Source organism: Sphaeroforma arctica (assembly GCF_001186125.1).
Source record: "Sphaeroforma arctica JP610 unplaced genomic scaffold supercont1.62, whole genome shotgun sequence".
NCBI lineage: Eukaryota > Ichthyosporea > Ichthyophonida > Sphaeroforma > Sphaeroforma arctica.
The window spans coordinates 50,028-75,372 of record NW_014040496.1 but is presented as its reverse complement, the minus strand read 5'-3'; the positions used below and the strand labels follow the sequence as shown (position 1 = coordinate 75,372).

Sequence of the window (25,345 nt, the reverse complement as noted above, 5' to 3'; positions counted from 1 at the left end):
TGTGTGTGTGTTGTGCGTGTGTGTGTGAGTGAGTGTGTGTGTGTGTATGTATTGTATATGTATGTATGTATGTATGTAGGTACGTATGTATGTATGTATATATATATATATTCATCAACCCACTTGCAACACTCTAATGCAGGAGAAGCACCTTGGGTGACTGAGAGTCCCAAAACTGATGGCTGGAGGAATGATAGTAGTGGACGCTCTCCCGATACTATGCCGAGATATGAAAACACCGAACACTCCGACGCGACAAACACCACCAATTCAACAACGGACGAAACAATTAGCGAGCGATCACCCAACAATTTTGAGAGTCACAGAAGTCCCGAACAGCTACATTTTGGGCTATATCGAGAGAAACGCAAGTTAGCGGCGAGCTTAAGAGAAAGCAAAAGCACGAGTGTGATGTGTGATGATATGCGGAACTCGCTTTCAATCGCAGGGGATCTCCTACGGATGGATGCCATGAGGTCCATACGATCAATGAGTGTGGATGTATACTACACGCAAAGTACGTTGGAAGAGACGGATAGCGAAACATCCTTCTATCCAGACAAACAAAGGAGATCGCATCACAGAGGCGGCATGTCTGAGCCTGAATTTCTCCGCACGTCTGGAGGAGGGACAGCTAGGCATACACCATTTCAAAATCACGGTAAAGCTGCCAGTGAAATACGAGATGCTCAACATAGGACAGCAGTGGTCGATGACAATATTAATACCAAAAACATCGACCATAATCACTATATAAGCAAATCGAAGTCTGAAGTGACATCGCCAAAAAATGCCATAGCTCAAGGCGATGATCCAACCCCCCGTAAAGTAGAAAACGCTTCCGTCTCATCCAGCTGTAACAGGAGTACTGAACACACAACCACTAGTTCAGATGTACCACAAAGTCGGGATGAAGAACCCAAGGGGGAAGGGTCAGCAGTTATTACTAGCGATTATGTGGAAACATCCACACTTCAAGTCAGTCAGTCAGGTGGCCCCCGCACACGATTAGAAAACCCTACATCCGGCAATCTTCTTGCAAGCCCTGCTGCGACTGCAGCATTGAGCTTGGATATACACCGGAAAAACTCGCTGGGTTCTTCAACTGGAAGTCCTGGAAACTATCCGCGTGCAGACCAAGGGAAGGGAACAGAATGTGACACAGTGAAGATTGCAAACGGGAACTCGCTCAGCGAATCAGCTGTCAGTCCGCAGGTGGATTCGATGATGGCGGCGACGATTCATCAGTCAATACCCAGCCCGAACCAAATATTATTAAGAGGCAAGGGTGAAAGTACACATCATGGTACCGATTACAATGCTCATACGCAACACCACATACCTTTACCACAATCGGGAACAGCCACTTCCACAATACAGCCCGACAAGATCAAGAAAGGATACAAAAGTAATACCAATTCGAGACCGGGCTCAAGGGAAATCGCTGGTGTACAGACGCCCACAAAAGAGAAGGAAAAGAAGGAAGGAAAACTTAAACGCTTGCTGGGTGGGAAGAAAAGTAAACGAAAGCAAGTCTCGAGCAATTCAAAAGATGGTGCGAACGACACAGGACCCAACACCAGCTGGGATGGCTCCAATTCAAAAGACACCAACAACGAGTCGCACATTCCAAGTAAAGAGGAGCACACGCTATCCGCATCTCAAGAGGAGGCGGGATCCGAACGTAGCGTATCGCCGAATCCACATGGTCGGACACTTCCCCGTCAAACCCCGGACGGTGTAGCTGTCGAGGATATGGGAGTGGGCGACCGATGGGCGATGTTGAAGGGATCAACCTGGTCTTCACCGGTAGACAACCCTGCGGCAGAATCGTCACAATTTGTTGCAAGTTTTAGCTCGTCTAAAGCCAATAAAGAACCGGCGAACGTTCGGAGGCGGGATAGGATAGATGAAGACTCCGCGTGCTGTGATGAACCCACACATAACCGAGACCAGTCAGCAGGAAATTCCCTACACACCACAGCAAGAGAGCAATCGGCCGATTGCATTAATTCCGAATCCCAGTCAAGATGGTGCTAAGGATCGAGGTGGAGATAATATCAACGTATATTCTGATGATAGTTTCGTACTCTTGGATTAATTTTTGAGACCGGCAGACTAAACTAAAATATGGATCCATCATCTTGTTGCTCTCTTGGAATGGAACAAGATTATGATGACCCGTTAGGCGCGCATATAAACCGTGAACTGTAAACTGCTGTCTGTAAACTCAGTAGAAAAACATTCGAAACGTGTTTTTCTTGCGAGTAACCTCTTCAGAGTTCAGACCGCTCTTGTGTGTGTGATCAAATATCATTAATTTTGTGAAATTCTTCAATTATCAAGAAATGATTGGTTCGCTTTATCAACTGCTTGTGGTTCGTTTTTTTTTGTTTTTTTTTGTTTGGTTTTTTTTAAGACCAACAAGTTCACGGTTGGCACTTGGCAGTATACTCAAAGGCTGCTGAAGTTGAAAAGAAGCCGAATTTATATCCGTTGTCGACTGACAGTACCACAGTCTCACAAGACAGGCCACAGCTGTCACACTACTGGGCCACTGAGGCCAGTCACGGTGGGGATTCGGGGACTGGGGTGTGTTACCTGGGCCTGTGGCCTGTGGGGCACTTTTGAATAGATATGGGTCATGTCCTGAACTCCTAATGTCCATCTATGATACAAATCTCGTACTATTTTTTTAAAACCTTGTAGCAAATGAAAACGGAAACAAGAATCTGTAAAAAATTTAAAATTCCATAAAAGGAGCCGGTTAATCTAAAATACTGATTCTCAGCCAATAGATTTTGGATGTTAAAAAGGCGCCAAATGAGAACTCGTGTAGTAAAAAAATTAATGAGTCATATGCCGGCTGCACAAGTTTTCGGTTTCGCTCCAAATTTCCTCGAAAATCTCTTGTTTTGGGCCAGCTAGGTTTTGACTCTAGCCTTTATGATTTGATTTATCTTTGTGGAGATTGATTTCTGTCCTGAAGTATTCCCAATTCAAAAAAAATGCACCTGTCACAGTATCCAAAAGGCTGTCAGACGATTTTTAGAAATTGCATCAAACTTGTAAAATTTGAAACAAAAATATCCTACCCAGTGGCCACTGGCCCCTCCAGGGCCATAGCTCTCCAGAGTCCAGGACTCCAGGGCCCAAACTCAAAGTCCCAAAGTACGCTGAAACGCCTCAGACACCCAGACTCCCAAACTCGAAATTCGAAACGCAGAGAGGCGATAGGTCGAATTAAATATTTAATATCGTATGTACGCAATAAACGAAATTCCGTAAACTTTCTACAGCCACACAGCCCACACAAGGGCCACGGCGCCCACAGGCCACAGCCAGTCAGCCACACACGCAAATGGAAATCGAAACAAAATAAAATTCGCTACATAACAAAAGAAAAAACCCTCCCCACAGCCTACAGGCCACAGGCCGCAGGGGTATTTAGGTCATGTGAGCTACTCGATTTTAAAAATCGAAATATGTAGTGTTGCGAGTTGTCAATATATGTATTTAATTTCCACTGGGCCTTAGTGGAATATCATATTTGAGCACTTAACGTATACATTGTAACTGTTGAGTATTATTTTCTACACAATATAATGGAAGCTGTTCCCGCATTGCTTTTAGGCCTCGTGGCCTCGGTCATTGAGTTTGGTACAGCCGCTGACCTGTGTAATCGAATGGACTCCTGTTCAGGCGACTATGGATGGGCTGTTGCGGTCGGAGTTGTCTCCACGATCGTAATTCTTGTAGGCTTGGGGCTACATATGAGGTATGCTCGCCTCCTTTGTTCGTTTGTGTGTGATTGTGTTCCTCCCTTGTGCGTTGCTGTTTTTCACTCTTGTGTGGTCGATAAGTGTGGTTGTGGTGCACGCTGTAGTTTGGCTTCAGAAAGGTTATCACACGGGCTTTTTTAGATTGGTGTGCTTTTTACGTTTGCCCAAGCTTTTAAGAGAGAAGTTTGGCGCTTATATGGGTATAAGTTCGCCTGCGTTTTCGAGTTTTCATTTGGGTAGAATTGTGCTTGCATTTTGCGGTTAAAAATTCATCGATTATAAGCATTTTGATAAAAGTCGATGGATTGTTCCCGTTCTCGCTAGTTAGTAGACCAGGTCGGATCGAACTGTTTTGAGTTACTTGTGCCATGAAGATGGATTTGGCAAGATATTCGTAGTCAAGTGTATTTGTGATACTCAGGAAAACGTATCGAGATCCTCATGTGGCTTTTCTAATTTTATGTAAATTCTTCTTCCATCTGTTGAGATTGCAGTGCATATTCTGCCTGATTGTATGTGTTACTTTTGTGGTAATTAAATACACGACTGTATTTAAGGATTTTACCATGCATAATGTCATAGTTGTAGATGGACACTTTGATTTGGAAGCATATTTTTCTGGATGTTATCAGCTGTTACTCACACTTTTGACGCAGGTAATTACTCTTACGGTTTTTTAAAATAGAATCAGAAATGAGAAGGTATTCGCCTGGTATAATAGAATTGAAGTTGTAATTTGCTATCATCTGACCTCCTGTATTTTATATTTTGTCTTCTGCAGAATGGCAGAAGATGGTGCTAAATTGGCCGTACCCCTGGGTGGGTTCCTGGTTGCCTGGTGGGCGTTTGGTGTAGGCTTTAACACACGTGTAGGCGGCCCCTTCGAACAGGCGGGCAATGGATACTATTCATCTTGGCTCGCGTTCTTCGCAGTAGCGAATTATATATACTTGGCACTTGCCTCTATGGCAAATATCTCGCATACCTATGGTATCGCTCTGTGGACTTTGGCTGTGGCCTCTATTGTAGAGTTTGCGGTGGCGTCCGAAGTATGCTCTGATTCCGGAGATTGTTCAGACAGTAACGCCTGGGCTGTAGCCGTAGGAGTTGTATCTTTCTTCATCGCCCTCATTGCGATCGCATTGAATTTTGCAAGCCCTGGTATGGCTGAGAAAGCGAGTTTGCCGATTGGCGGCTTCTTGGTAATCTGGTGGGCGTTTGGAGCGGGTTACAACACTTCCTTTAACGGACCGTTCTACACCTCTTACATCACCGCTGATAACAGGATCGTCAACAGTTTGAACGCGAACGGTTACTATAGTAAGTTGTATTACGAATTTACGCAATGTATCAATGTACCTATGTATTTATGCATCTTCAGACCGTTGACATAGCAAGCAGCTGCGCTGTTTGTGATTGTGTGAAGTATCGTTGGGTCGTGATTGCCTCGTTGTGCTTCTCTTGGTGTGCAAGTATAAGCGCGCTGCAAGTTCTCCGTAGTATCAAATTTTGTACGCCTGCTAGTGTTGCGGAAGAACCAACATATCGGAATTAATTAAAAGTGCGGGACGGGCATGTGAATTAGTTTGCAGTGATTCTTCGCTTATGGATCCAATAGTGTGGTAGCCGACGAGAGCTTCAAAAGCAGTCTTTTTTCAACTTCGGTTCTTCTGTTTATGGTTGCGTTGACGAAGATGATTTCGCCCGCGTTGCCTTTTTTCTATCGTCGCACACGGACCCTTTGTGTAGTGTAATTTGAGTTCTTAAGTATATTGTGTCCTGTATAAGTTTCTCGTTCCCTTGCTGTATTCTTCTCTTTCAGATCATGTATGGAGCCAAGTCGGCTCGGTACTTGCAGGTACATTGTGTACTCGTGTTATGTATATATGTATCTTTCCATTTGTATATATAAATAATATATGCTGGATTCCGTTTCATTCAGATCATGTCTATAGTATTACCAAGTCGGCTTTGTACGGCTTTGTACTTGCAGGTGCATTGCCTGCTGTATTATTCCTGTGATTTATTGGCTTGTTGATCTTGTGCTATTTGTCGCAGATCACGTGTAGTGACGTTCTCTCTACAAGTGCACTGAATTTTTTTGTGGCTAATCTCTGTTAATATTCTTCTTCAATTCCAGGTACGTGGATTTCTTTCTTCGCTTCACTGTACTATGCCATTGGTAACATCCCCTCCGTTCGCAATGCCTTCAAGAAGTCATTGATGAAAAACAACGACAACTCGGATTTCCCATCGAGTACCCCCTCAGGAAGTCCTGCGGTAGACTCGGAAGCACAGGCGTAAATCACTTTTTAAGACTTGAGTGCAACCATCTACCAAAACACACCTCATAAAATACGATATGTTGCGCTGCGTCTCTATCATATCAATAAGTAGGTATTTTGTGAGCGATTTTTACTCAGGACGAGGTGAGCTTCGGCCGTAGCTTGGCTGTACATATACACCTGCCACGCTCTTCTCCTGGGGTGCTTCGCGCGCTCAAAAAGTCCGCGTTGCATTGTGCTTGTACACGGTGTGGGTGAAGCTAATCATCTCACACGTGGATATACTTAAATATCGATGCTCATTACAAAGCATTAAAACAACTGAACGACAACAACTTCAATGGAATTTAGTTTGCCTGTTGTTTATGGCCCGTTGCACAAATTTAGGTTTTGTATTCATTTGAAAATGCTATATCATAAAAATATATCAATAACAGTAGTGTCGGCTGCGCTTCGTTAGAACATGAAAAGCCTGGAAAGAAAATATTTGGTGTCCTTGGCGAGATACATGCATAGTAACTACTGCGACATTATGGCTGTGTCGATATTTATCTGTATATCGACATTTATCGTCAGGAGATGACCCGAAACAAATTACACCAGACTTTTTCAGACGGCTTGACCATTATTCTCACCGCTGAACCGGCCTTGTTGCAGTTTATTTGTTTAGTTAAGTTCGTCGGTCTAGCTATATGTGAAATCTGCCGTGTTGGTCTCGTATTGCAGGTTAGGCTGTAAATGTATTACCATTCAACCCCCTGTCACTGAGAAGAGTGCAAGATTAAACGGCAGCAATGTAATTGTGATATCCGAGACTCATGGTCTCATCTGAGAACGACAGGAATGAAGGAACTTCTCATCTCCGAAGTAATCTACAACTTCCCAATAACCCCCCCCCCCCCTCCTGGGATAACTGATCACGTATACAAAGTCTGGACACCAAAAATATTCTGAAATTACGTATGTTGTGGCGAGGCCGAAGGAAAGTGCAGGATATCATCAATAAAGACTCGATTGTCCTATCAACCACGAAGATTCGATGGCCATCTACTAACTATAAAGACTCAACCTTTCAACTCAATTGTGTACCTTTTGTGTATAATAAAATGGCCACCTATATTAAACAGCCTTTTAAAATAACAGCCTTTTGAATTAAACATAGGCGGTTATGACAATAATAAATTGCAATGGTGTCCGATAACAGTGTGTAAAATGTACATATGGTGATATAAGGTAACCGTATGCATTTTTACATTTGGGAACCATGTATACTTATACATATGGTGATATATGTTATTTGGGCGTATTTTCACCTATGGTGTTGTATGCTTACCGTGTGTATGTGTACAAATGGTGAAACATGGTAAACGTGTATACTTGTATATATGGTGATATATGTTAACCGTGTGTATTTGCACCCATGGAGATGTATGCTAACCGTGTGTATTTGTACGAATGGTGGCATGTGGTAAACGTGTATACTTATACATATGGTAATATAATTTAACCGCGCGTATTTGCACCTATGGTGTTCTAAGGTAGCCGTGTGTATTTGAACGAATGATGCTATATGGTAAACGTGTGTGAGCATACAGCGATGTATGATAGCTGTGTGTAAATGTACCTTTTTTCGTATAGAAACCGTGTGTATTTGCACCTTATGATAACGGAGTGTAAATGTACGCTTGGTGTTATAAGGTAAATGTGTGTATTTGTACATATGGTGATATATATTAACGGTTTATATGGTTACCGTTTGGATTTGTACGAATGTCGTTATATAGGGTAAAATGTAAACGTGTGTAAATGTGCATAAATATGGTGTTCTTTATGTGTACTTTTAAAATGCCGTCATGTTAATTGTACTGAGTTTGGGATAAATGATTTGAACTGAAAATGACGGTCGGATACTATCCGAGAGTTAAAAAAGGGACTGGTGATATGTTTGTCATAGCCTTCTTCGAAACATGTAAATATTTAATATTTAGTACATATTATTGTCTCGATTTTTAGTATTTTAGAAGGCTCTATGTTAATGTATAGTTGCCCTTTTTTTTAAATAACCAATAAAGGAATTATAAAAGCTATGAAAGCCGCCATTTCTATTTTAATTTGCATAAATATAAATATTTTAATCTATAGCCAGCCAGTGAGCCAGGGGCCGGCCGGCCGGCCGGCCGGCAAAGTATACTTTATGGAACAAAAGTACAACCGTAAATTGGGCGGCAAATGGTTCCATAATAAATTCACGATTGCATCATCCATCATGGAGAAAATTATTCTTTTTTTTATGATTTTTTAGTTGCATGTAAATATACTTCGAATCAGCTATGCTGCATAAAGTGCATACGCTATATGAACACACTTTAGGACAGAATAGCATGAAATAAGTGCATACGCTATATGAACGCACTTCAGGATACGATAGTAGTTATTGACGACGATTATATGGTACGAAGCGTTCGAGCGCAAATGTCAGGCAGAGAGTGACAAAGCATGTACCTGATTGTACAGCGTCAACTTAATATTAATCTGTGCAATTTTGTGCTAGTTATTTCCCATATATTAAGGAGCATTCACGTAGTATTCCACGTATTTGCCGCGGGATATACGGATTTGTGGCCATTCACCCCCTTGGGTAGAGGGTTGATAAGTTCTGGCACCTCTTCTTCGATTATACGCTTATAAAGTATCTTGCAACAAGTAGCAAGCGAATACTTGGAAGAAAAAAATAAGAAGTGAATTGACTCAGGCAGGATGGTTAAATTAGATACCCCCGTAGCGTTCAATGCTTTTGTCAAACCGAGGAAAATTGATTCGAACAATCGAAGGCGGTCAACAGATAGTCCGGGGTTTCAATTCAACACGTCCACACCGTCTATTAAATCTTCGCTCAGGCAGACCCACCGGGCAGGCACCGTAAGTCACAAGTTGTTTTTTGAGACATATTGAATGGTTTGTTAGTTGTTGTTAGTATTCATCTCTAATATACCAGTGATGGTGACATACGCATCTGAGCAAATTTTTACTTAGTTCTTGTTGCTGCCATACGAGTATGATAAACTGATATGCAAATTATGATACATAGTTTGTAAAGGTTTATCTGAATTTTGTTTCTGCTCATCTTCTTTTGATTGAACTTGTGTATCTGACAATTCTAAAAACGTTTTACATATGCATATGCATATATATATATATATATATATGCGTGTGTGTGTGCGTGTGCGTGTGTGTGTGTGTTTGTATATATATATATGTGTGTGTGTATGTATACATATTTTTCTGCTTATATATAATCGTATTTGTATTTTTATTTACATTTATACGTTTGTGCATAGATATATATATATTTATATTTGTGTGTGTGTGTATATATATATATATATATATATATAGTGGGGGAGGGGGGGGGTATGTATTCATATGACTATTAATATTTATATATGTATTCATACATTTCTTATATTCATATATTCATATATATATATATATATATATATATATATTGTCTATATGATACAATGATTTATATCCGATTGCGTTTGCATAATCTGCGATTAAATATCTGTGCCTATAATTTCACATGTGTATGTAAGAAATTCGGCTCATTTGCTTTGAGGTATTCGATGAATTCTACTGGTTTGAATTAATATTGATTTGTTTGTAGTGTTTTGATCTCAGTGTCAGCAACTTATTGTTGTCTGCTTGTATCTGTATATTTTGTAGATTTTTGTGACGCCGAAAGTCACTGTGGGGAACTTTTGTGCGGATTCCGAACAGTCTGATATTATACCAAAGGGATCACATCAGTATCGTGTCAGTGGTTGTTAAACCTCACTACTGTTTTACCTCTAATAGTGTATGTTTTAGAATGCAAATCACCAGCTCTCTAAAGGTGTGAGCAGATGCAGATTTCTTTTCTTATTGCTGCCCATGGTTTGTGTGTCGATTTCTATTTCTTTATACACGATTCTCGATTGGATGAAGAGTTTCGAAAGATACAGATAATTACCAGGTCTGTGTATTTTAAGCCTCCAAAATGATGCAAAGTTATAAATGCTCAGAGTAGTATTTACGCTCATGTAGTCGCAGCCGCGACAGACATTTGAAGCACTATACAATGGTGTTCGCTTCTTGCTCGTCTGTTATGTTTCCATTTTCGCATGCTGTCTGTCTAAAAGTATGCCCGTGTAATGCATCAATACTATAATTATGGGCACTCGAGCGAAACATCAGATCCAAGAATAGACAAAATTGCTACATTCTCGCTGAGAGAGGCGAGATATGGCCGCACAGCGGATATTATTTATTTCCTCACCACTCGGTTCACAGTCAACTGGGTTCTCGCCTGAAACGCCAGCGGGGCTGGAAATGACACTGAACGATGCATGGGACATGGCCACGCCCAACAAAACCTCGCCTGTCAAACGCGCACGGCTGTCGTTTGAGACATGTTTTAGTCCAGATGTGCGTTTCAATGAGGATCACTATTTCGCCAGACCACTAGAGTAAGTGATGGCCCCCACATGTCGTTCAGTATGCTGTGTAAGGCCCGTGTGTATATGTGGTTCATGAATGGATCGATGGGTTTATACAGTTGTGCAGTACGTCATTAAGGCATATTGGAATGAGCTTTTCTTTTTCTTTTTCGGTTTGTACTATTATCATCGCCCGTGTTGGCACGACCAACTCAAATAATTCGTTACAGAAATGGGAGTGTCGAAAGACATTCACTTGCATGGCTGCATATAGGTCTCATTATCACACTTGACGTAGTGTCGCATGTATACTTGCACCTGTTCTCATATACCTAGCGATATATTATATCGAATAGTGAACCTTCATGAAGTATCAAGTCGTACTTCACAGACTGTACTTACCTTACATGTATCTGCAACTTGGTCACAGACGGCATCCCACGAGTTTAGCAGCGTCATCGCGACAGCCGAATGGGGCTCAGGCTACTGAATCTGCTGTGCACAAACACGGTCAATCACAGGCAAATACTACCTCGTCACGGAATCACAATACTCCACACACAAACACCCCACACGCGAACAGAACACCACACGCACATAGTAATACGCCCAATGAAAACCGCACACCGCACACACGAACAATGACAAATAAGACGCCAAGTCACGCTAGACCTCCCACCGGAGTGAGGTCGAAGGCGAGCAGTACAATCAATCCGAATTCGGAGTACGCAAAAGGCAATTCAGATGCGAATGGGAATCTCAATGGATGCCTAGCAACGCTTGAATGCAATCTGAATGTGAAAGGAACTGCTTGTGGTAGTAATGTGACACTGACCACGTCCCGCAACCCACACAACGGGAATGTGCACCGGCCCAGGTACGTTGTTGTAAGTGAACGGCAGATACAAGACTGGCATGGTATGATTGTTTATTTTGCTATAGTACTATGCATTGGACTCGGGTTGAGAACATACATGGTCGAAATGGCGATGCGACGTATGTGAGAGTGAAATTTTGCTCTTTAGCTATATGTGTGCGTGCGTGTGTGTGTATAGTCAATGTGTTCCCAACTGTCAGTACTGCACTAACCGCATAATGATAACCATCCAACAGAATTACAACGAATGTGACGCAGCGACATATGTCATCTACAACCAGGAAGGACAAAGGGCTGTCTCGAATGCCCTCATCGCCTGGATGTACACCCGAAAGACGCGAGTACAACCTGTCTACCGCGGAAATGCCAAGTGAGTCTATTCCTGAGGTCTTATAGAGTCTAATCCTGAGGTCTTAGTGAGTCTATTCCTGAGGTCATACTGAGTCTATTCCTGAGGTCATACTGAGTCTGTTCCTGAGGACTTACTGAGTCTATTCCTGAGGTCTTACTGAGTCTATTCCTGAAGTCTATGTGTTATGGATTTAAGGACAATGGATTACATGTATTTATAATGTGTTTGAGATTTAAACATAACGGGCTTTCATATGTTTCCAATGTGTTATGGATTTTTATCATAAAGTAATAGGTGTTTGATAAAGATAATGGGCTTTCATATGTTTATAATGTGTTTAGAATTTAAACATAATGGATTGCATATATTTGTAATGTGTTTAGGATTTAAACATAATGGATTACATATGTTTACCTAAAACATAATGGGCTTTCATATATTTATAATGTGTTTGAGCATTAAGACCTTTTTTACAGCTCATTTCGATTTATTAAACATGTTAAACCTTACCACCCTGCACGTGGTAGGATCGCCTGCCAGGGCTAGAATTCGTCATCCGGAAATGGCACTCGAAGATGATCAGTCTTATACTCGAAAAGGTATGCACCTAAATGTGTACACATAGAAGCGCGGCAGTTAAATATATGTATATGTATATATAAGTTTTTAGCACAGGCTCACCTTCAAGTCGCAATGCGTATAATTTAGTTGCTCCCCTAGATTAACTTTCTTCCGTGGTCATGTGGGCACAATGAAATATGTGACTTTGTACGCAGTTGTTGGCGAATGACTATTTTTGTTTTTTCGACCATGCGTATTCCGAGAATGCAGTTGATTTACCCAGCTGTTTCTAAAGACGTGTATAATAATATGTATAATTACTTATACATTCGTTCTTATGCCCATTCAAATTGCCATGAAATCTTCAGGGCTATCGACCATGCGTATTCCGAGAATGCAGTTGATTTGCCCAGCTGTTTCTAAAGACGTGTATAATTACTTTTACATACGTTCTTATGCCCATTCAAATTGCCATGAAATCTTCAGGGCTATCGAACAAACCTGTCAAAACCACGAGCAGGTATCGAGAAGAATTTACGGAGATCTCTGCGCTTGGATCAGGATCATTCGGGAATGTGTTCTTGTGCTATCGAAAATTGGACAAAGCCTACTACGCGATAAAGCGATTCAAAACGTAAGTGTAATACGTATCAACTCTAATCGCTCTTGGCTATGACGCCAGTACTGACTGATGCGACAATTTGCGTGCAGATTAAACCCAAGCACAGATATCGTTTTGATGGCTGTATGCCTGTTCGAAATATTGACTACGAAAGGTTGATACTGGGCGTGATTTGCATCCTCATTTTAAAAGCTAGAATACAGCTTTTTAAGAAAGTATATATCAGAAACTGGGCAGGTATGTACATACAGTTAAACATTCCGATGTGTGCACTTTGTTCTACCCTGGGTGCTCTGTCGTTATATTGTGCAAAGAAGTACGTCTACTTTTATTCATGTACTCCGAGCAGGCAGCCGATTCACAGAGAAGTGTATGCACACGCCGCAATCTCGGCCTTTGGAGACTCGCCCCACGTGGTGCGATATCATACGTCGTGGGTGGAGGATTGTTTGATGCACATCCAGAATGAGTACTGTAACATGGGCAACTTGTGCGATTTTGTAGGTAAGTGAAAGGTGGTGTTTATATCTGGTTTTGCCAGTATGTGCTTAGTGAGACTAATAGAAGCGGACGGTATCGTACCCCTATACGCCATGTGACGGGATACAAACAGGTCCAGGTGGTATTTTCCTTCTCGAATGTGGGAGTCGTGAATATATACATTTAGTCCTCGGGCAAGTGTAGCTTGTTTGCTGGCTACGGAATGTGGATCTGTTCAGATTCTCCATGTTGTAGCGTTTATTTCCAATAGGCTTGGCAATCCCTGTTACTCGCTTACATACTCGTTATCGGTATAATCCAACAGATCGCCGATCAGATCCACCATGCCAACACATGCTGACCGAGATACTGTGGCAGCTAGCAGAGGTATGTCCGAACGAAAGTTATGAGTATACATCCGGGAGGGGGAATTCGTTGATAAAATTAGTACTTTGGACTGACTAGATTGTGTTTTCTTCCTTGTTTTCTCTCCTATATCTTCGCATTCTAGAAGGTGCACTATGGCAGGTGGTAATGCATAAGGACACAAATTGCCTCCCTTCACACGTGATCGTATGATCGAGTAATCGCTTGTTCACATGCTTCCCTTTTAGGTCTTAAATCTTCCTACTGACACTGCCTATATATATACATTACGCACAGGGTTTGAAATTTATTCATAATCATGGCATCGTTCATATGGACCTGAAACCGAAGAATGTCTTTGTCAAAGCACTATGCAACACCGAAGAATACGTCGACCACAGACGAGGGGTAAGTCGAGAACTGCTCGTTGAAAACGTGGTCTGCCTTTTTCTTCTTTCTTGTGACGTGTAACTCTCGATGGCGCGATGTGAGGATTGTCATAACTTGTTCTATCATTCTATCTTCCGCAAGCGCTGCTAAAACATACACTTGGTACGTCTTTGCGCAAAGCACCGGCTTTCAAGCGATTTAAAATCCGAAAAGACTCCCACTATATTCAATGTGAGTTGGGGCATACTCTTTGGTTGATATTGGAGTCGATTCTCGACCCGTAGCTGGTATCTATTATTTACACACTTCGTCTTTCTTTTAGTTTATATTGATCATTGTGGCATACCATACTAAATTCTATGTATTATCTCAAACCAACAGGATGAAGCCTTGGCTGATGGAACGTCACATTTGCACTCCTCAAAACTGCGGCATGCTGGCCGAATACCAGACACGCCGAGTTTCACACGTAAGTGCGAAGTGAGGACTTAGTATATGCTGTTTCCCGGTTTATAAGTGATGTGTATCGTGAGGGGGGGGGGGGGGAGACTACATATCGGATAGTATGTACTAGCAGTGTTCCAATCTTGCGCTCACTCTGTATAATTCCGTGGATAAGATTTTGTATTATTTCTTTTAAAAAAATAAGCGTTAAAATATCAACACTATTATATGGAGGTGTGATGATAGGTATTTTGTATTCGCGGATATAATGCAATTCTTCAACGGTGCGTGTTCCTAATTGAGACATATTTCTTTCTTTCAGACGAAAACCAGAACGTCGACGCCAACGAGAGTCACCAAAGTTTACACAGGGCCAACGGTGCTGATGAGTGGTCGGCGAATTCTAATGTGAAGTCTGCGCATGAGGGTGTGGGTGTGCCGAAGATGCCTAATGGCAACAAATATGTGTGCGCAATCTGCCACCCCAATTCGAAGCCCGTGGATCAGGAGTTGCCGAAGGTGTGCTGCTCTTCCTACTTTCTATGAACTTGTGCACGTCGTTTCAGTGCATTCTATTTCCTGAGTTTTTTAGGCTGTGATGGTAAAGTACATAACCTGTAGGCTAGGACTGCTAGTTGATATAGCTTCTGTCCGATCACTACTAATTCCCTCATCAATCTTAACCGTGATGTAGCTTCTGTCCGATCACTACTAATTCCCTCATCAATTTTAACCTTGATATAGTTCCTGTACAAACTCGGTGATTTTGGCCATGCGGTGTCTTCTAAAACGCCCGATGTACTGAACGAAGGGGACTGTCGGTACTTGGCACCCGAAATATTAGCCGAAGACACCCGAAACTTACGAAAAGCCGATATATTCGGACTCGGACTTCTAATTTATGGCATTGTAAGTACTATTTCTGTTTGGAATAGATTGTTTCTGACTCAGTTGACTAGAACTATTTTGTCACAAGTGTGCTAGCTGCCAGCCAGGATCTGCCATAACATGCGCGTGTAAACTTTTGCACCTCCTAGGCAATCGATGAGGACCTCCCGAAGAATGGAAAGGATTGGACCGATTTAAGGGAAGGCAATTTGAAAGAAATGCCGCAATGCAGCGCAAAATTTGCCATGTTAATTCGAAAGATGTGTGACCCAGACCCTACCAAGTAAGTCTGGATCCGTACTGTGATAGTATGTCTCCGAAGAAGGGTAGCCATATATTTAAGCTACCGCAGATGCATGCATGTAGATGCAGGTTTACCTCACATTGACATGGTCATGTAAAAAGTACAAACATGTATGCCACAGGTGTATGATTGCGGTATGATATGCGATCTGTGTGCATATTTGGGGATTTCCAGCTGGATGCGTCTTCCAACCACATTCTACTACTGCAAACATAGCCACAGATGTGGTTAATGGTATGGTAACTTCATATTAATTAAATTCAACCACGGAAAGGTTTCTGCACTGAGATCAGAAAGCTAGTAGATGTTGCTTGCACTTGGGCAACGTATTCCTGTTTGTACCTGTCTGATGGATTTCTTATCTGATGGATTTAACAGACGACCAACTGCTGCAGACATAGCCGCAGATGTGGTGAAAGGTGTGGGTGGTGACTCCATGCTGAGTCCCGGTCAACTTGCTGACTTCACCCGCGAGCTATCAGACAAGACAAAGGCATTACAGAAGCGACAACGGGAAGTGAGAGCTTTAGAGGTAAGTGCTTGTATAAAAATTATGCTGTAACATTTTCTTTGTTTGCTTTGCTTCGTACAAATCTGGAGCGTTGACCTCCTTAATTTTGTGTATCGATAGCTTCGTTTCAATGGGTACGAATGAAGTCTTCTCCGCTATACGCCTTCTCATCTTCTTCGCATTTCATACTCAGGTGAGTATAATGGGCCAAGAACTCGCCCTTAAGACCCGACAGCGGCAACAACAGAGCCTGCTGGCACGGCAGCAACAACAGTCACACGCACACGTGCTCCCACGAGCACATGCACAGGTACAGACAACTAGTTTAACGAAGGCAGACACGCATACAGTGCGACAAACGATACGCACACATGCCGTTGCCGCGAGAAGTGGGACTAATCAACACGTACACGGTCGCACTGCTTTGAATGTAGCAAGGTGAGTCACTATTTAAAGTATATTGAATGTTGTCTATCAATGTCAATTAGACCTCGAATGATTTATTACCGTGTATGTATCTGAAGATTCCTAGTTAATTGTAAATAATTTGTATTGTTCTTTTGACCGCATAGTACACCTCGGGTATACTCGTGAAGTTCAAAATGTCATAGCTCTGCGAATTCTAACTCTTCAACGAAAAAGGCGTTCAGGGAAGATTGTTGAGTCATTTGCGTCTCTAGGGACGTGCTGTCCTTTTCGTCCAATAATATCGCCCAGATTTCATTTTGAAAGTTTATTTCCGTGCCAATGTATTTCCATGTGCTCGTTTTCAAATAATGCTGATTGTGCATTCCATACCCAACAGGCCTACGAATCATATATTTACTAAACCGACAGCGTTGAGCTCCCACGCGCAAGCGGCCTATGCACGATCGCAAGCAGAAAAGCACAAAACCAAGGTATGGCTGCTGCTGGATACAAAGAAAAGTGTTCAGTTCATAAGTCCATCGCAGCTTGTATATTTTCATCAGTGGGACCAGAAGATGAACTCAAACTATTTAAGCAGTTTGCTACATTTGCTAAATAATTGCATGGCTGATACGGATATTGAAAAATGTATGCAGCCTTATATACTTATATTTTTGAAGTCATATATGTTTACATCCACATTTGCATCTGCATTTTCATTTATTTCCGCATTAAAGACTTCATACGTATCAATGTACAGCATACACATCAGTATCCATAGTAACTCATATTTGAAGACTGAAAGACTTGTATAAATAAACATACATAGGAAAAGACTTGTACAGATAAACATATATAGGGAAAGACTTGTATAGATAAACATACATAGGGAAAGACTTGTATAGATAAACATACATAGGGAAAGACTTGTATAGATAAACATACATAGGGAAAGACTTGTATAGATATATGTATTAATACCACCGCATACTCATGGTCGTTCACATTGTGTCTTCAGATATGTAAAAAATAACCATACAAATCCACGTGAATCTGGACATGCGTTTTTGTTTTGTTGTGTTTTTGTATTGTTTTGTTTCTGTGTGAAGCGACTCCGGTGACTCATAATGTTTTGATATTCCTAACAGGGCCCGCTTATAGACCGAAAAAATGAGAAGGGCTTTTCAATTCACGATGCTCACGGGCACGACGAGCGTGTAACAAGGCACGTATCATTAAATGGACTACCCAATGAAAATCGACACAGCATGAAGTCAAACAGAGCCGCGTATCTGAAAGATGGACAAAGGTTAGTATGTGTGTCAATCGAAGAAATTCATTTCAAGTGTCATTTGAAACAACATATTTCGGCGTTATGCCCTCATAAATATGAAACTAATTGCGAAAAGCACATCGTCTTTAAACAAAATCAAAGCCTCTGGTTTCGTCTTAAGCCCTATTCGGTATTCCGAAATAGGTTATTACTTCTTTTCGAGTTAGCACAAAAGAAATATGGATTCGCTGCATGATCATATCACTAACGCGACACATACGTATCATTGCTTGCAGTAAATGTAGACCGAGTTGATGTCTCAAATATATGGATTGCTTGTTAGGATCATTCCAGTTAGTAGTCTTATCGTTTTCACTACCTGGCCGATAGTATAACTACGCTTGACGGTAGCATCTGTCTGTGTGCCTTATGCGGTTTATCGCCTCGTTTACTCGGAGGTGTAACTTGATATTTGTACGAATATCAGGCAGTCAGTCTTAACTTGGCGTACTACTCCGCAATACACCGCACAGCCATTCAAGGACGATGACAAGTAGTGGGTCTCGTGCACCAAATCCAACAACCGACTCTCAAGCTGAAAAAGAACTAGGTATGTTCGTTGTCGAGATGCGAGTTGCTTTCGGATCGCTTTGCTTTCTGAGTTTTGTTTACGAAGTCACATGAACTTCTTTTGCGTTATATAATGTAGTTATTGCGTTTTTGTCTTGAGTCGCATGTTTATCAATCAAGTTGTTCTGACTTTCAATCATTTTTCTTCGCAGAACGGAGCGCGATGAACAAACGTTTCACGAAGCCCCAACTACCCAGGCCTCTGGTAAGTCTGTTGCTTAACAACTCGTGTCTCGAGTGCCTATACAATAATACTACCATGATTTTTGTGTTTCCGCTATATATATATATATGAATATCCGCTGATACTATCGATTTGCTTGTCTGGATTTTGTGCTACTGTGCACACACACACATTCGCTCACTTCTCGACTTTGCCATTACAGACTGGTGGTGCAAGAGGCTACAATCTGAGTCGAAGCACGAGTACGAACTGGTAGTGGCTTCTCTAGGATTTAACCTTGGCATTTCTAGAAGGCGTATCGCCTACAGCTGAGATTGGCCTGTACGTCGCTGGCAAGAAAATCACCCAAATCAATGCCAAAATAAAGGCACATCTTCTCAATACAGTGTGAAGAATTGCCAGGTGATACTTTCATCATTATTAAGTCTACGTTAACTACCAAAATCAAGACCGGAATTTGGGCACATCAATCTCGATACTGTGTGGAAATTGTCAGGTGATACTTTCATTATTATTAAGTCTACGTTAATTAGCCCCCGGCAGTGGTGGCGGTGGACCTCGTGGCGGGTTTTTAGTACCTCTGCCACTATGTGACTCATCCTGAGAGAGTGGTATTGATTTATGCTTGGTACCCATCATAGCTCGCGCCATCGCTGCTTGAGGTGTTTCTGTAGAGAATAAACATGCACTCAAATAAGTGAGTCACTTCTCTGAAGAATCCCAAGCGTCCACTCTAGTGTTCATGTGATGTTTCTGAATGATCTATGCGAATATTCTTATATCGACATATTTTGTTTTGCGCACATCAAACGGTGTAATTCGCCGTCGCAGCAAAAAAAAAAGGTGCTCTGTCCAGGTTCACACATACCTTGTGTGCTTCGAGGGACAAAAATAGTCGAGCATGCATACTGGGTATGTTCGTGTGGTACGAAGTCAGTTCGACTACTAATTTGATATATTTTCGTGTAGTACTAAGTCGGACTATTTTACTAATACGATGTCACAGATAATATGCATAGTGTTTGAGCGCCACTACCATTGGATTAGCTAGATATTTTACCCTACTTAGAGTCATCAATCCCATAAGACGTCTAGGCGTGGTGTTGCTGCAAGGTACACCACAATATGAGCTGGTAATTCACTGCCAAAGCATAATAATCACATATTTTTGCAATCGAGGCTTATGTTCATCAGGTAGTGTATCGGTGGTTTCATACAGATTCTTTACGAGCAAGATAAGATGTACACCGATCATACCAGCGTCCAGAGGTGAAGTTCCGGTATGATGAAGTGGTTTGCCAGGTTTTGTCGGAATCGTTGGCTTTGCTGGCTTTACTGGTGTAACTGTTCCAAGACAAGACGTCAGAATATTTTATTTCTGCAATAAGATGACTCTCAGACACGAAAATAGTCGGGAATAGTACGAGATGTACGTGTAAACAAATGGCTCGCACGCAAGAATAATTTGTCACTCTGTTTCAATTTGAAGCTGAATAGATGTCAGCGCAATTATACACTGATCCAAGTACAGTTCGATAGGAAAGATGTATACTCCGATACACTGGTGTCCTGTGAATTGGCATGTGTGGTCTGCAAGAGATATTATCCCTGTACCAGGATTTATGCACCCTATGTTAATAATTAATTTTGAGGTTGGAGTAAACGCGAATGAAAACCTAGAACTAGCCACCTACTTTTCTTTGGGACAATCACTTCCAAATTGACACTCGATGATGCACTTATAGTTGATTTTGGCCTAGCTTTCGTTGCAGGTGGGGCAGCTGTTGGCATGACTACTTCAGCTTGCGTCTGTGCTGTCTGACCGCGAGAAACAATCGGATCGCTCTTGACCTTCATACTATTTGAAAAAAAGTTCAATAGTGATCTATTAATTTGCAGTACAGACTATCAATCAGAAAAGGTGCAGTTTTAGAAACTTCAGAAAATGTGGAGTCGCCAATTCGGATCTGCTAAAATATGAGCGCATAACACCAAATCGTATTTGCGTCAAAGTGCATTGCAATACTTACACTAGTGTGTGCGAGTCTTCATTCAGAGTATGCTCCCCCCCTCATCAGGTGCTACGGTACACATTTAATACTGAGTATGCGACATAGATGAGGTAGGTTTTTTGGGAGCATGCTAAAATTTATGCGAGCTTACCTGTGAGAGCGAACGTGAGATGCCGACAGACTTGCTTGGAGTGGTGGCGCAGTATCCGTGGAAAGTGGCCCAACTAGGCAAATAAGGAGCACGAGAAGAAAAAAAATTAGCGATAGACACCCCGAAGCCCAGCTGATCATCGAAAGCTAATAATACTAAGCCACGAAATTACAACAAATATATGGTAGAATTGATATCGTCCTTATTTAGATCACCCAAGGTTTCCATCAGGGGCCAATTCGTACATTTGTACTTGTTTTCTACAACATGTCGTGACAATCGTAGGCACGAAAACGGGTGTACAACCGCCAGCTCGTACATATACATAATACTTCAATTAAACACTCATGGCACGTACATGATTTACATGCACCGGTCGGAGGTGCGGGTGGCGCACCCTTAGTAGACGAAGTGCGACTGTGTTCATTTGACGATAATGCAGCACTAGGAACAGAAGTGACTGAGTGTGACAGCGACTTGCGATGCGATTTGCTTTTGTCTTTCTTCCTTGTACTCTCCTTCATCGTTGATTTCTGTTCCCAATATGATGCATTTGTAAAGAAAACAAGTACAAAATCGCACCTTTGAGTACTAAAATCAACCGATAACAGAAGCATTTTCATCTGAAATGAGTACATATATAAGTCTTCTCAGAGACACATTCGTGTACCTGGTGCTGAGGGCACGCATACGCTCTCGGCGCAGCTACATACCGAAGATAAGCTGTTTGCTGAGTTTGTTGCTTTGGATGCTGGATACGAGCCACCGGGATTTTCGGGGTCGAACATAAAGTACATGACGGTCTGCACATCCGAATCTGCCATGAGGTCGATTGAGTGAAGGAATGACAATATCAATATTATGTCGAAGATTTTATCTATGCTAGCATATTTGAAATTTCGAGCGAGAAACTGAAAGTGAAAGAGGAAAACTCATCGTAGGAGCACCGAATATCCCCTAGAATGTACTTTCTACTGTTTTGATGCCTTCTCGATCTTACAAACTCAATCACATACAATTTAGGACTGAAGTAGATACGGGCCACTGGAAGTAGTTCCCGCAAAAGATACCATCCGATCTTCTTTCGTAAATATTCCCATACAATCACATTCTCCAGGCTAGGAGCACTAAACTTATGCAAATCAAAATACTTCGAAAAATGCTCACGTAGCTGAGTATCGGAGGGATGAAAAATGAAAGTTGTACCCGCCTACCCTTACCATCGTCGAAGAACCACGAGTAATAGGTGATGAGATATTCTACTACACTTGCGAGAGCTCCAGTGTCTGCCAGTGCAGTGCCCATCGACATCAATTCCTCCTTTTGCCGTAGTAACGTAGGTCCGAAGACAATACCGAGATTGCTGCAAAGGAGAAAATAACCTATTCAGTTCAAAACTAGATGTGATTCAATGAAGATATGAGAACTATCTAGGGCAAACCGATTTGGCAAGAAGGCCATGATGGACGGGTTATGACTGAGTGAATTTTCTGCATGGACGCTGTAGTCAGATTGATAGATTCGATATTACGTTTTGTGTGATCGTGGGATACGAATCGCATACATGTAGGTCTCATACATACCTAGCTTTCATTTTGTTCTTGTCACTGAAGGTGACAACCTTGGCTAGGAAGCGCAGAAGGCACAACAGTGTATCGTGGTTCGGGGAGGGCAGGCGTTTCAGAAGTGCTTTTATAGCATACAACCTGCATAGACATGGACAAATATCTGTTGTCAGGGAGCGTGCGCTAGCAGATGATGAGTAACGATAGCGTGTAGAATTGTCGTAACACAAATGTGCATGACAGTCGGGTTGGCGAGGAAACGCGTATATAGCCGCGTAGAACTGGATCATTTGCGAACACCTGAAAATTTAAAAAAACACATGATGGAGAAGTATTTCTATATAGAATCGATCAGAAAAGGTGCACACAGAGTAAATGTTCGATACGTCCTTAAATAGAAAACATACTTGTCATCGTGATCTGATACTTTAGCGGCTGCTACCCATTCATCGTACAGAGTATCGTCAAGTAAGGGATCAGGAAGCTCGCGAAAGTACAACTTCAACACGCCTAACTCGAATGGATAATAAATAAAATCAATTGAGGTTGGCTGCTATAGGTAGAGGTAAGCTAATAATTTCAGGTTGTAGAGAATTGATTTCAAAACTCTGCAGGGCTGAAGCTGGACAGATAATGATACCAATACCTACCTGCAATAGCATGATGTTCACCATCCCATTGTTGGTCTTTCAGATTCAAGTTCGGATCTTCAGTGTTGAAACTTGAACGGAAGCATCGTACTATAACCGCATAATAAAAATATTTTACTGCAGACAGGGGCTTCGACATGACAGAATGACTTCCGTGACAGTCGCATCATAGCACAGGATCCTATTGACAGATTTGATTTTCGCTTCCCAATCAAATGTTGTTCGCACATCATTTGTTCTTATTCAGCTACACGGTAGTTCTACAATCTATACTTTGTAAATTCTTATCATTCTGATTGCATACAACAAAGCTGCAAGTATTTATGTATACAGACATAACCACATATTGCATCTTGGACTAGTACACTATACGATACTTCTAATACAGAGTATTGGTGCCATGTTAGAATATACGAAAATGTATATCTAATTGGTGCCATGTTAGAATATACGAAAATGTATATCTAAATAACATACTCGTATTTGTATTGCCCGACATCCGGAATATTCCCTCCTCGGAAACCCGGTCATCTAACGCCCAGATACAGTGTTCCACAATCTGAACAAATGTGAGGTATGCTTATCAATCAACAGCCTATCAAGTACAATTAAAATTCGAAACAAACGGCTTACAATTCTTTCACCTCCCTAAGTGTACTGCCCTTCATCTGTGGTTTGAATAAACCGTGGATTCATCTCCGGACTTGTAAATTACTAAACTTGCGATTAAACAAAGCGTAGAAATAGCTTGCGGTACTTGATTTCAGACATGTATACGACACTAGACAGCACATGGGTTTATAAGGTGTAGAAAGCAGACGAATGCATACCGGTGGAATGTTGTAGCCTGTATCCTTTGCATAGTCGACTATCGTCCGAGAAAATAGCTGCCGGAACGCAAGATAGTATACTGAGTTTTCGATCCGCATATTTGTTCTTGAAATATGTTTTCTCGACCATCAAAGCGTACATCAATAAAACAACCAAATTAACAACCAGCTAGACTTAATACCGGCATATAGTTAGTTCCCTGATGGAAGCAATACCATTGGTATTTCTAACTACAAATTTGCGCAGTGTGAAATGATGTTGTTAGGTGTGCATTCGATTGGATAATAATCAAGCACATTTTAAGCGCGATCACGAAACGCATAGAAGAAGAATACAGTGAACCTTTGGAAAGTCATACAACATCCTCGACGACAAATGTCAAACCAACAATTGGGCGATTGTTGAACCGATTGTAAGTTACCTTACTGCTATAGGCCTCCCGCTTGAGTATATCGACTGTCTCGTTCATATACTCCAATGCAGCCTTAAACATTTTTTGCTGAGCCTCGCAGTAGCTGAATTTAAAAAAGATATGTCGTCCAATCACCAAATTGGAAATAACTTGTTGAGTGAATAACTGGCAAAGTCCCTCAGGTATTTGGCACATTTTGGAACACTGGTCGAATTAATTTGTAAGCTATACCATGGTGCATAATATATCGTTGACAAACAAAGTAATAATCGACTCATATCAATCGAATTCATATTTAACTGATATCGGTACTGTTATGACAACAATGTATATGCATACGGTAACTCCTATTGCACATACATACTTACTTGAGGAGACTGACAACCATGTCCGGTTCTGTAGCCATCAAATCCACCATTCCCGATTCAGTCTTGTCCTTCGCTTCCTCAAAAAGGGCCTGTGCGTCGTTATATCTACTCACAAACTCGTGTGATTTCTCCACTGGTGCTTTAACCATGTCTTTGCGTGCAATATCGCGATCTAGTCGGCGATTTTCTAGTTGCTGTTTTAACCATATGATCAGAATGGGGCCCATTAAACCAGTTAAAGTACAAAAACCGAAAATTTTGGACAATGGACTACGGGACCAAGAGGACGTCTGACTAGCGAACGTATGGGTTGAATTTGTAACTATTATAGGAAACCACATAACGAAATAAGAGATTCTACTCAACCGAGCATATACTTCCCATGCATATCGCGATCCCGGAGAAGTAAACGATAGTCCTGTATAAACATGTAGATATTGATACACAAATATAAACATAAAAAAGAGAAACTATATATATATATATATATATATATATATATATACGCGTATATGTATGTG

General features: G+C 41.5%; 4 protein-coding genes across 4 annotated transcripts in view; 3 read left to right on the top strand and 1 right to left on the bottom strand.

Moving 5' to 3' along the window:
• Window positions 1-137: 137 nt before the first annotated feature.
• On the top strand, window positions 138-2,206 carry SARC_01535 (hypothetical protein). Its single transcript, XM_014304738.1, has one exon. It carries the CDS (start codon window positions 220-222, stop codon window positions 2,038-2,040), a length of 1,821 nt encoding a protein of 606 aa, XP_014160213.1. The 5' UTR covers window positions 138-219; the 3' UTR covers window positions 2,041-2,206.
• A 1,146-nt stretch (window positions 2,207-3,352) lies between these two features.
• On the top strand, window positions 3,353-7,129 carry SARC_01534 (hypothetical protein). Its single transcript, XM_014304737.1, has 3 exons — window positions 3,353-3,778; window positions 4,564-5,102; window positions 5,923-7,129. The coding sequence occupies exons 1-3, from the start codon at window positions 3,606-3,608 to the stop codon at window positions 6,084-6,086; spliced, it is 876 nt and encodes a 291-aa protein (XP_014160212.1). The 5' UTR covers window positions 3,353-3,605; the 3' UTR covers window positions 6,087-7,129.
• A 1,604-nt stretch (window positions 7,130-8,733) lies between these two features.
• SARC_01533 (WEE protein kinase) lies at window positions 8,734-19,551 on the top strand. Its single transcript, XM_014304736.1, has 20 exons — window positions 8,734-8,986; window positions 10,400-10,575; window positions 10,976-11,422; window positions 11,659-11,792; window positions 12,302-12,373; window positions 12,822-12,969; window positions 13,307-13,461; window positions 13,763-13,824; window positions 14,101-14,211; window positions 14,575-14,662; window positions 14,960-15,156; window positions 15,382-15,546; window positions 15,675-15,808; window positions 16,208-16,361; window positions 16,534-16,778; window positions 17,146-17,239; window positions 17,897-18,057; window positions 18,555-18,631; window positions 18,804-18,856; window positions 19,038-19,551. Exons 1-20 carry the CDS (start codon window positions 8,825-8,827, stop codon window positions 19,089-19,091), a joined length of 2,889 nt encoding a protein of 962 aa, XP_014160211.1. The 5' UTR covers window positions 8,734-8,824; the 3' UTR covers window positions 19,092-19,551.
• SARC_01532 (hypothetical protein) overlaps window positions 19,361-25,345 on the bottom strand; it is a gene marked incomplete at its 3' end in the record, with an annotated part of 7,584 nt that continues 1,599 nt past the window's right edge. The window contains exons 2-15 of the mRNA XM_014304735.1: window positions 24,825-25,018; window positions 24,466-24,559; window positions 24,044-24,100; window positions 23,691-23,772; window positions 23,214-23,303; window positions 22,971-23,073; window positions 22,582-22,704; window positions 22,219-22,361; window positions 21,712-21,815; window positions 21,357-21,531; window positions 20,999-21,071; window positions 20,530-20,693; window positions 20,093-20,179; window positions 19,361-19,503 (exon numbers count right to left, since the gene is read on the bottom strand). Of these exons, the coding sequence (XP_014160210.1) occupies window positions 19,361-19,503; window positions 20,093-20,179; window positions 20,530-20,693; window positions 20,999-21,071; window positions 21,357-21,531; window positions 21,712-21,815; window positions 22,219-22,361; window positions 22,582-22,704; window positions 22,971-23,073; window positions 23,214-23,303; window positions 23,691-23,772; window positions 24,044-24,100; window positions 24,466-24,559; window positions 24,825-25,018 (1,632 nt within the window). The remainder of the gene's footprint in view (window positions 19,504-20,092; window positions 20,180-20,529; window positions 20,694-20,998; window positions 21,072-21,356; window positions 21,532-21,711; window positions 21,816-22,218; window positions 22,362-22,581; window positions 22,705-22,970; window positions 23,074-23,213; window positions 23,304-23,690; window positions 23,773-24,043; window positions 24,101-24,465; window positions 24,560-24,824; window positions 25,019-25,345) is intronic.

Excerpts from the sequence above, each read along its gene's own strand:
- SARC_01534 (XM_014304737.1), top strand. The coding sequence starts at position 3,606 with ATGGAAGCTGTTCCCGCATTGCTTTTAGGCCTCGTGGCCTCGGTCATT. Across the intron at positions 3,779-4,563 it reads GGCTTGGGGCTACATATGAG|AATGGCAGAAGATGGTGCTA; the intron begins GTATGCTCGCCT and ends TGTCTTCTGCAG. Across the intron at positions 5,103-5,922 it reads GAACGCGAACGGTTACTATA|GTACGTGGATTTCTTTCTTC; the intron begins GTAAGTTGTATT and ends CTTCAATTCCAG.
- SARC_01535 (XM_014304738.1), top strand. The coding sequence starts at position 220 with ATGCCGAGATATGAAAACACCGAACACTCCGACGCGACAAACACCACC.
- SARC_01533 (XM_014304736.1), top strand. The coding sequence starts at position 8,825 with ATGGTTAAATTAGATACCCCCGTAGCGTTCAATGCTTTTGTCAAACCG. Across the intron at positions 12,970-13,306 it reads GCGATAAAGCGATTCAAAAC|GCAGCCGATTCACAGAGAAG; the intron begins GTAAGTGTAATA and ends TACTCCGAGCAG. Across the intron at positions 17,240-17,896 it reads CAGAAAAGCACAAAACCAAG|GGCCCGCTTATAGACCGAAA; the intron begins GTATGGCTGCTG and ends TATTCCTAACAG.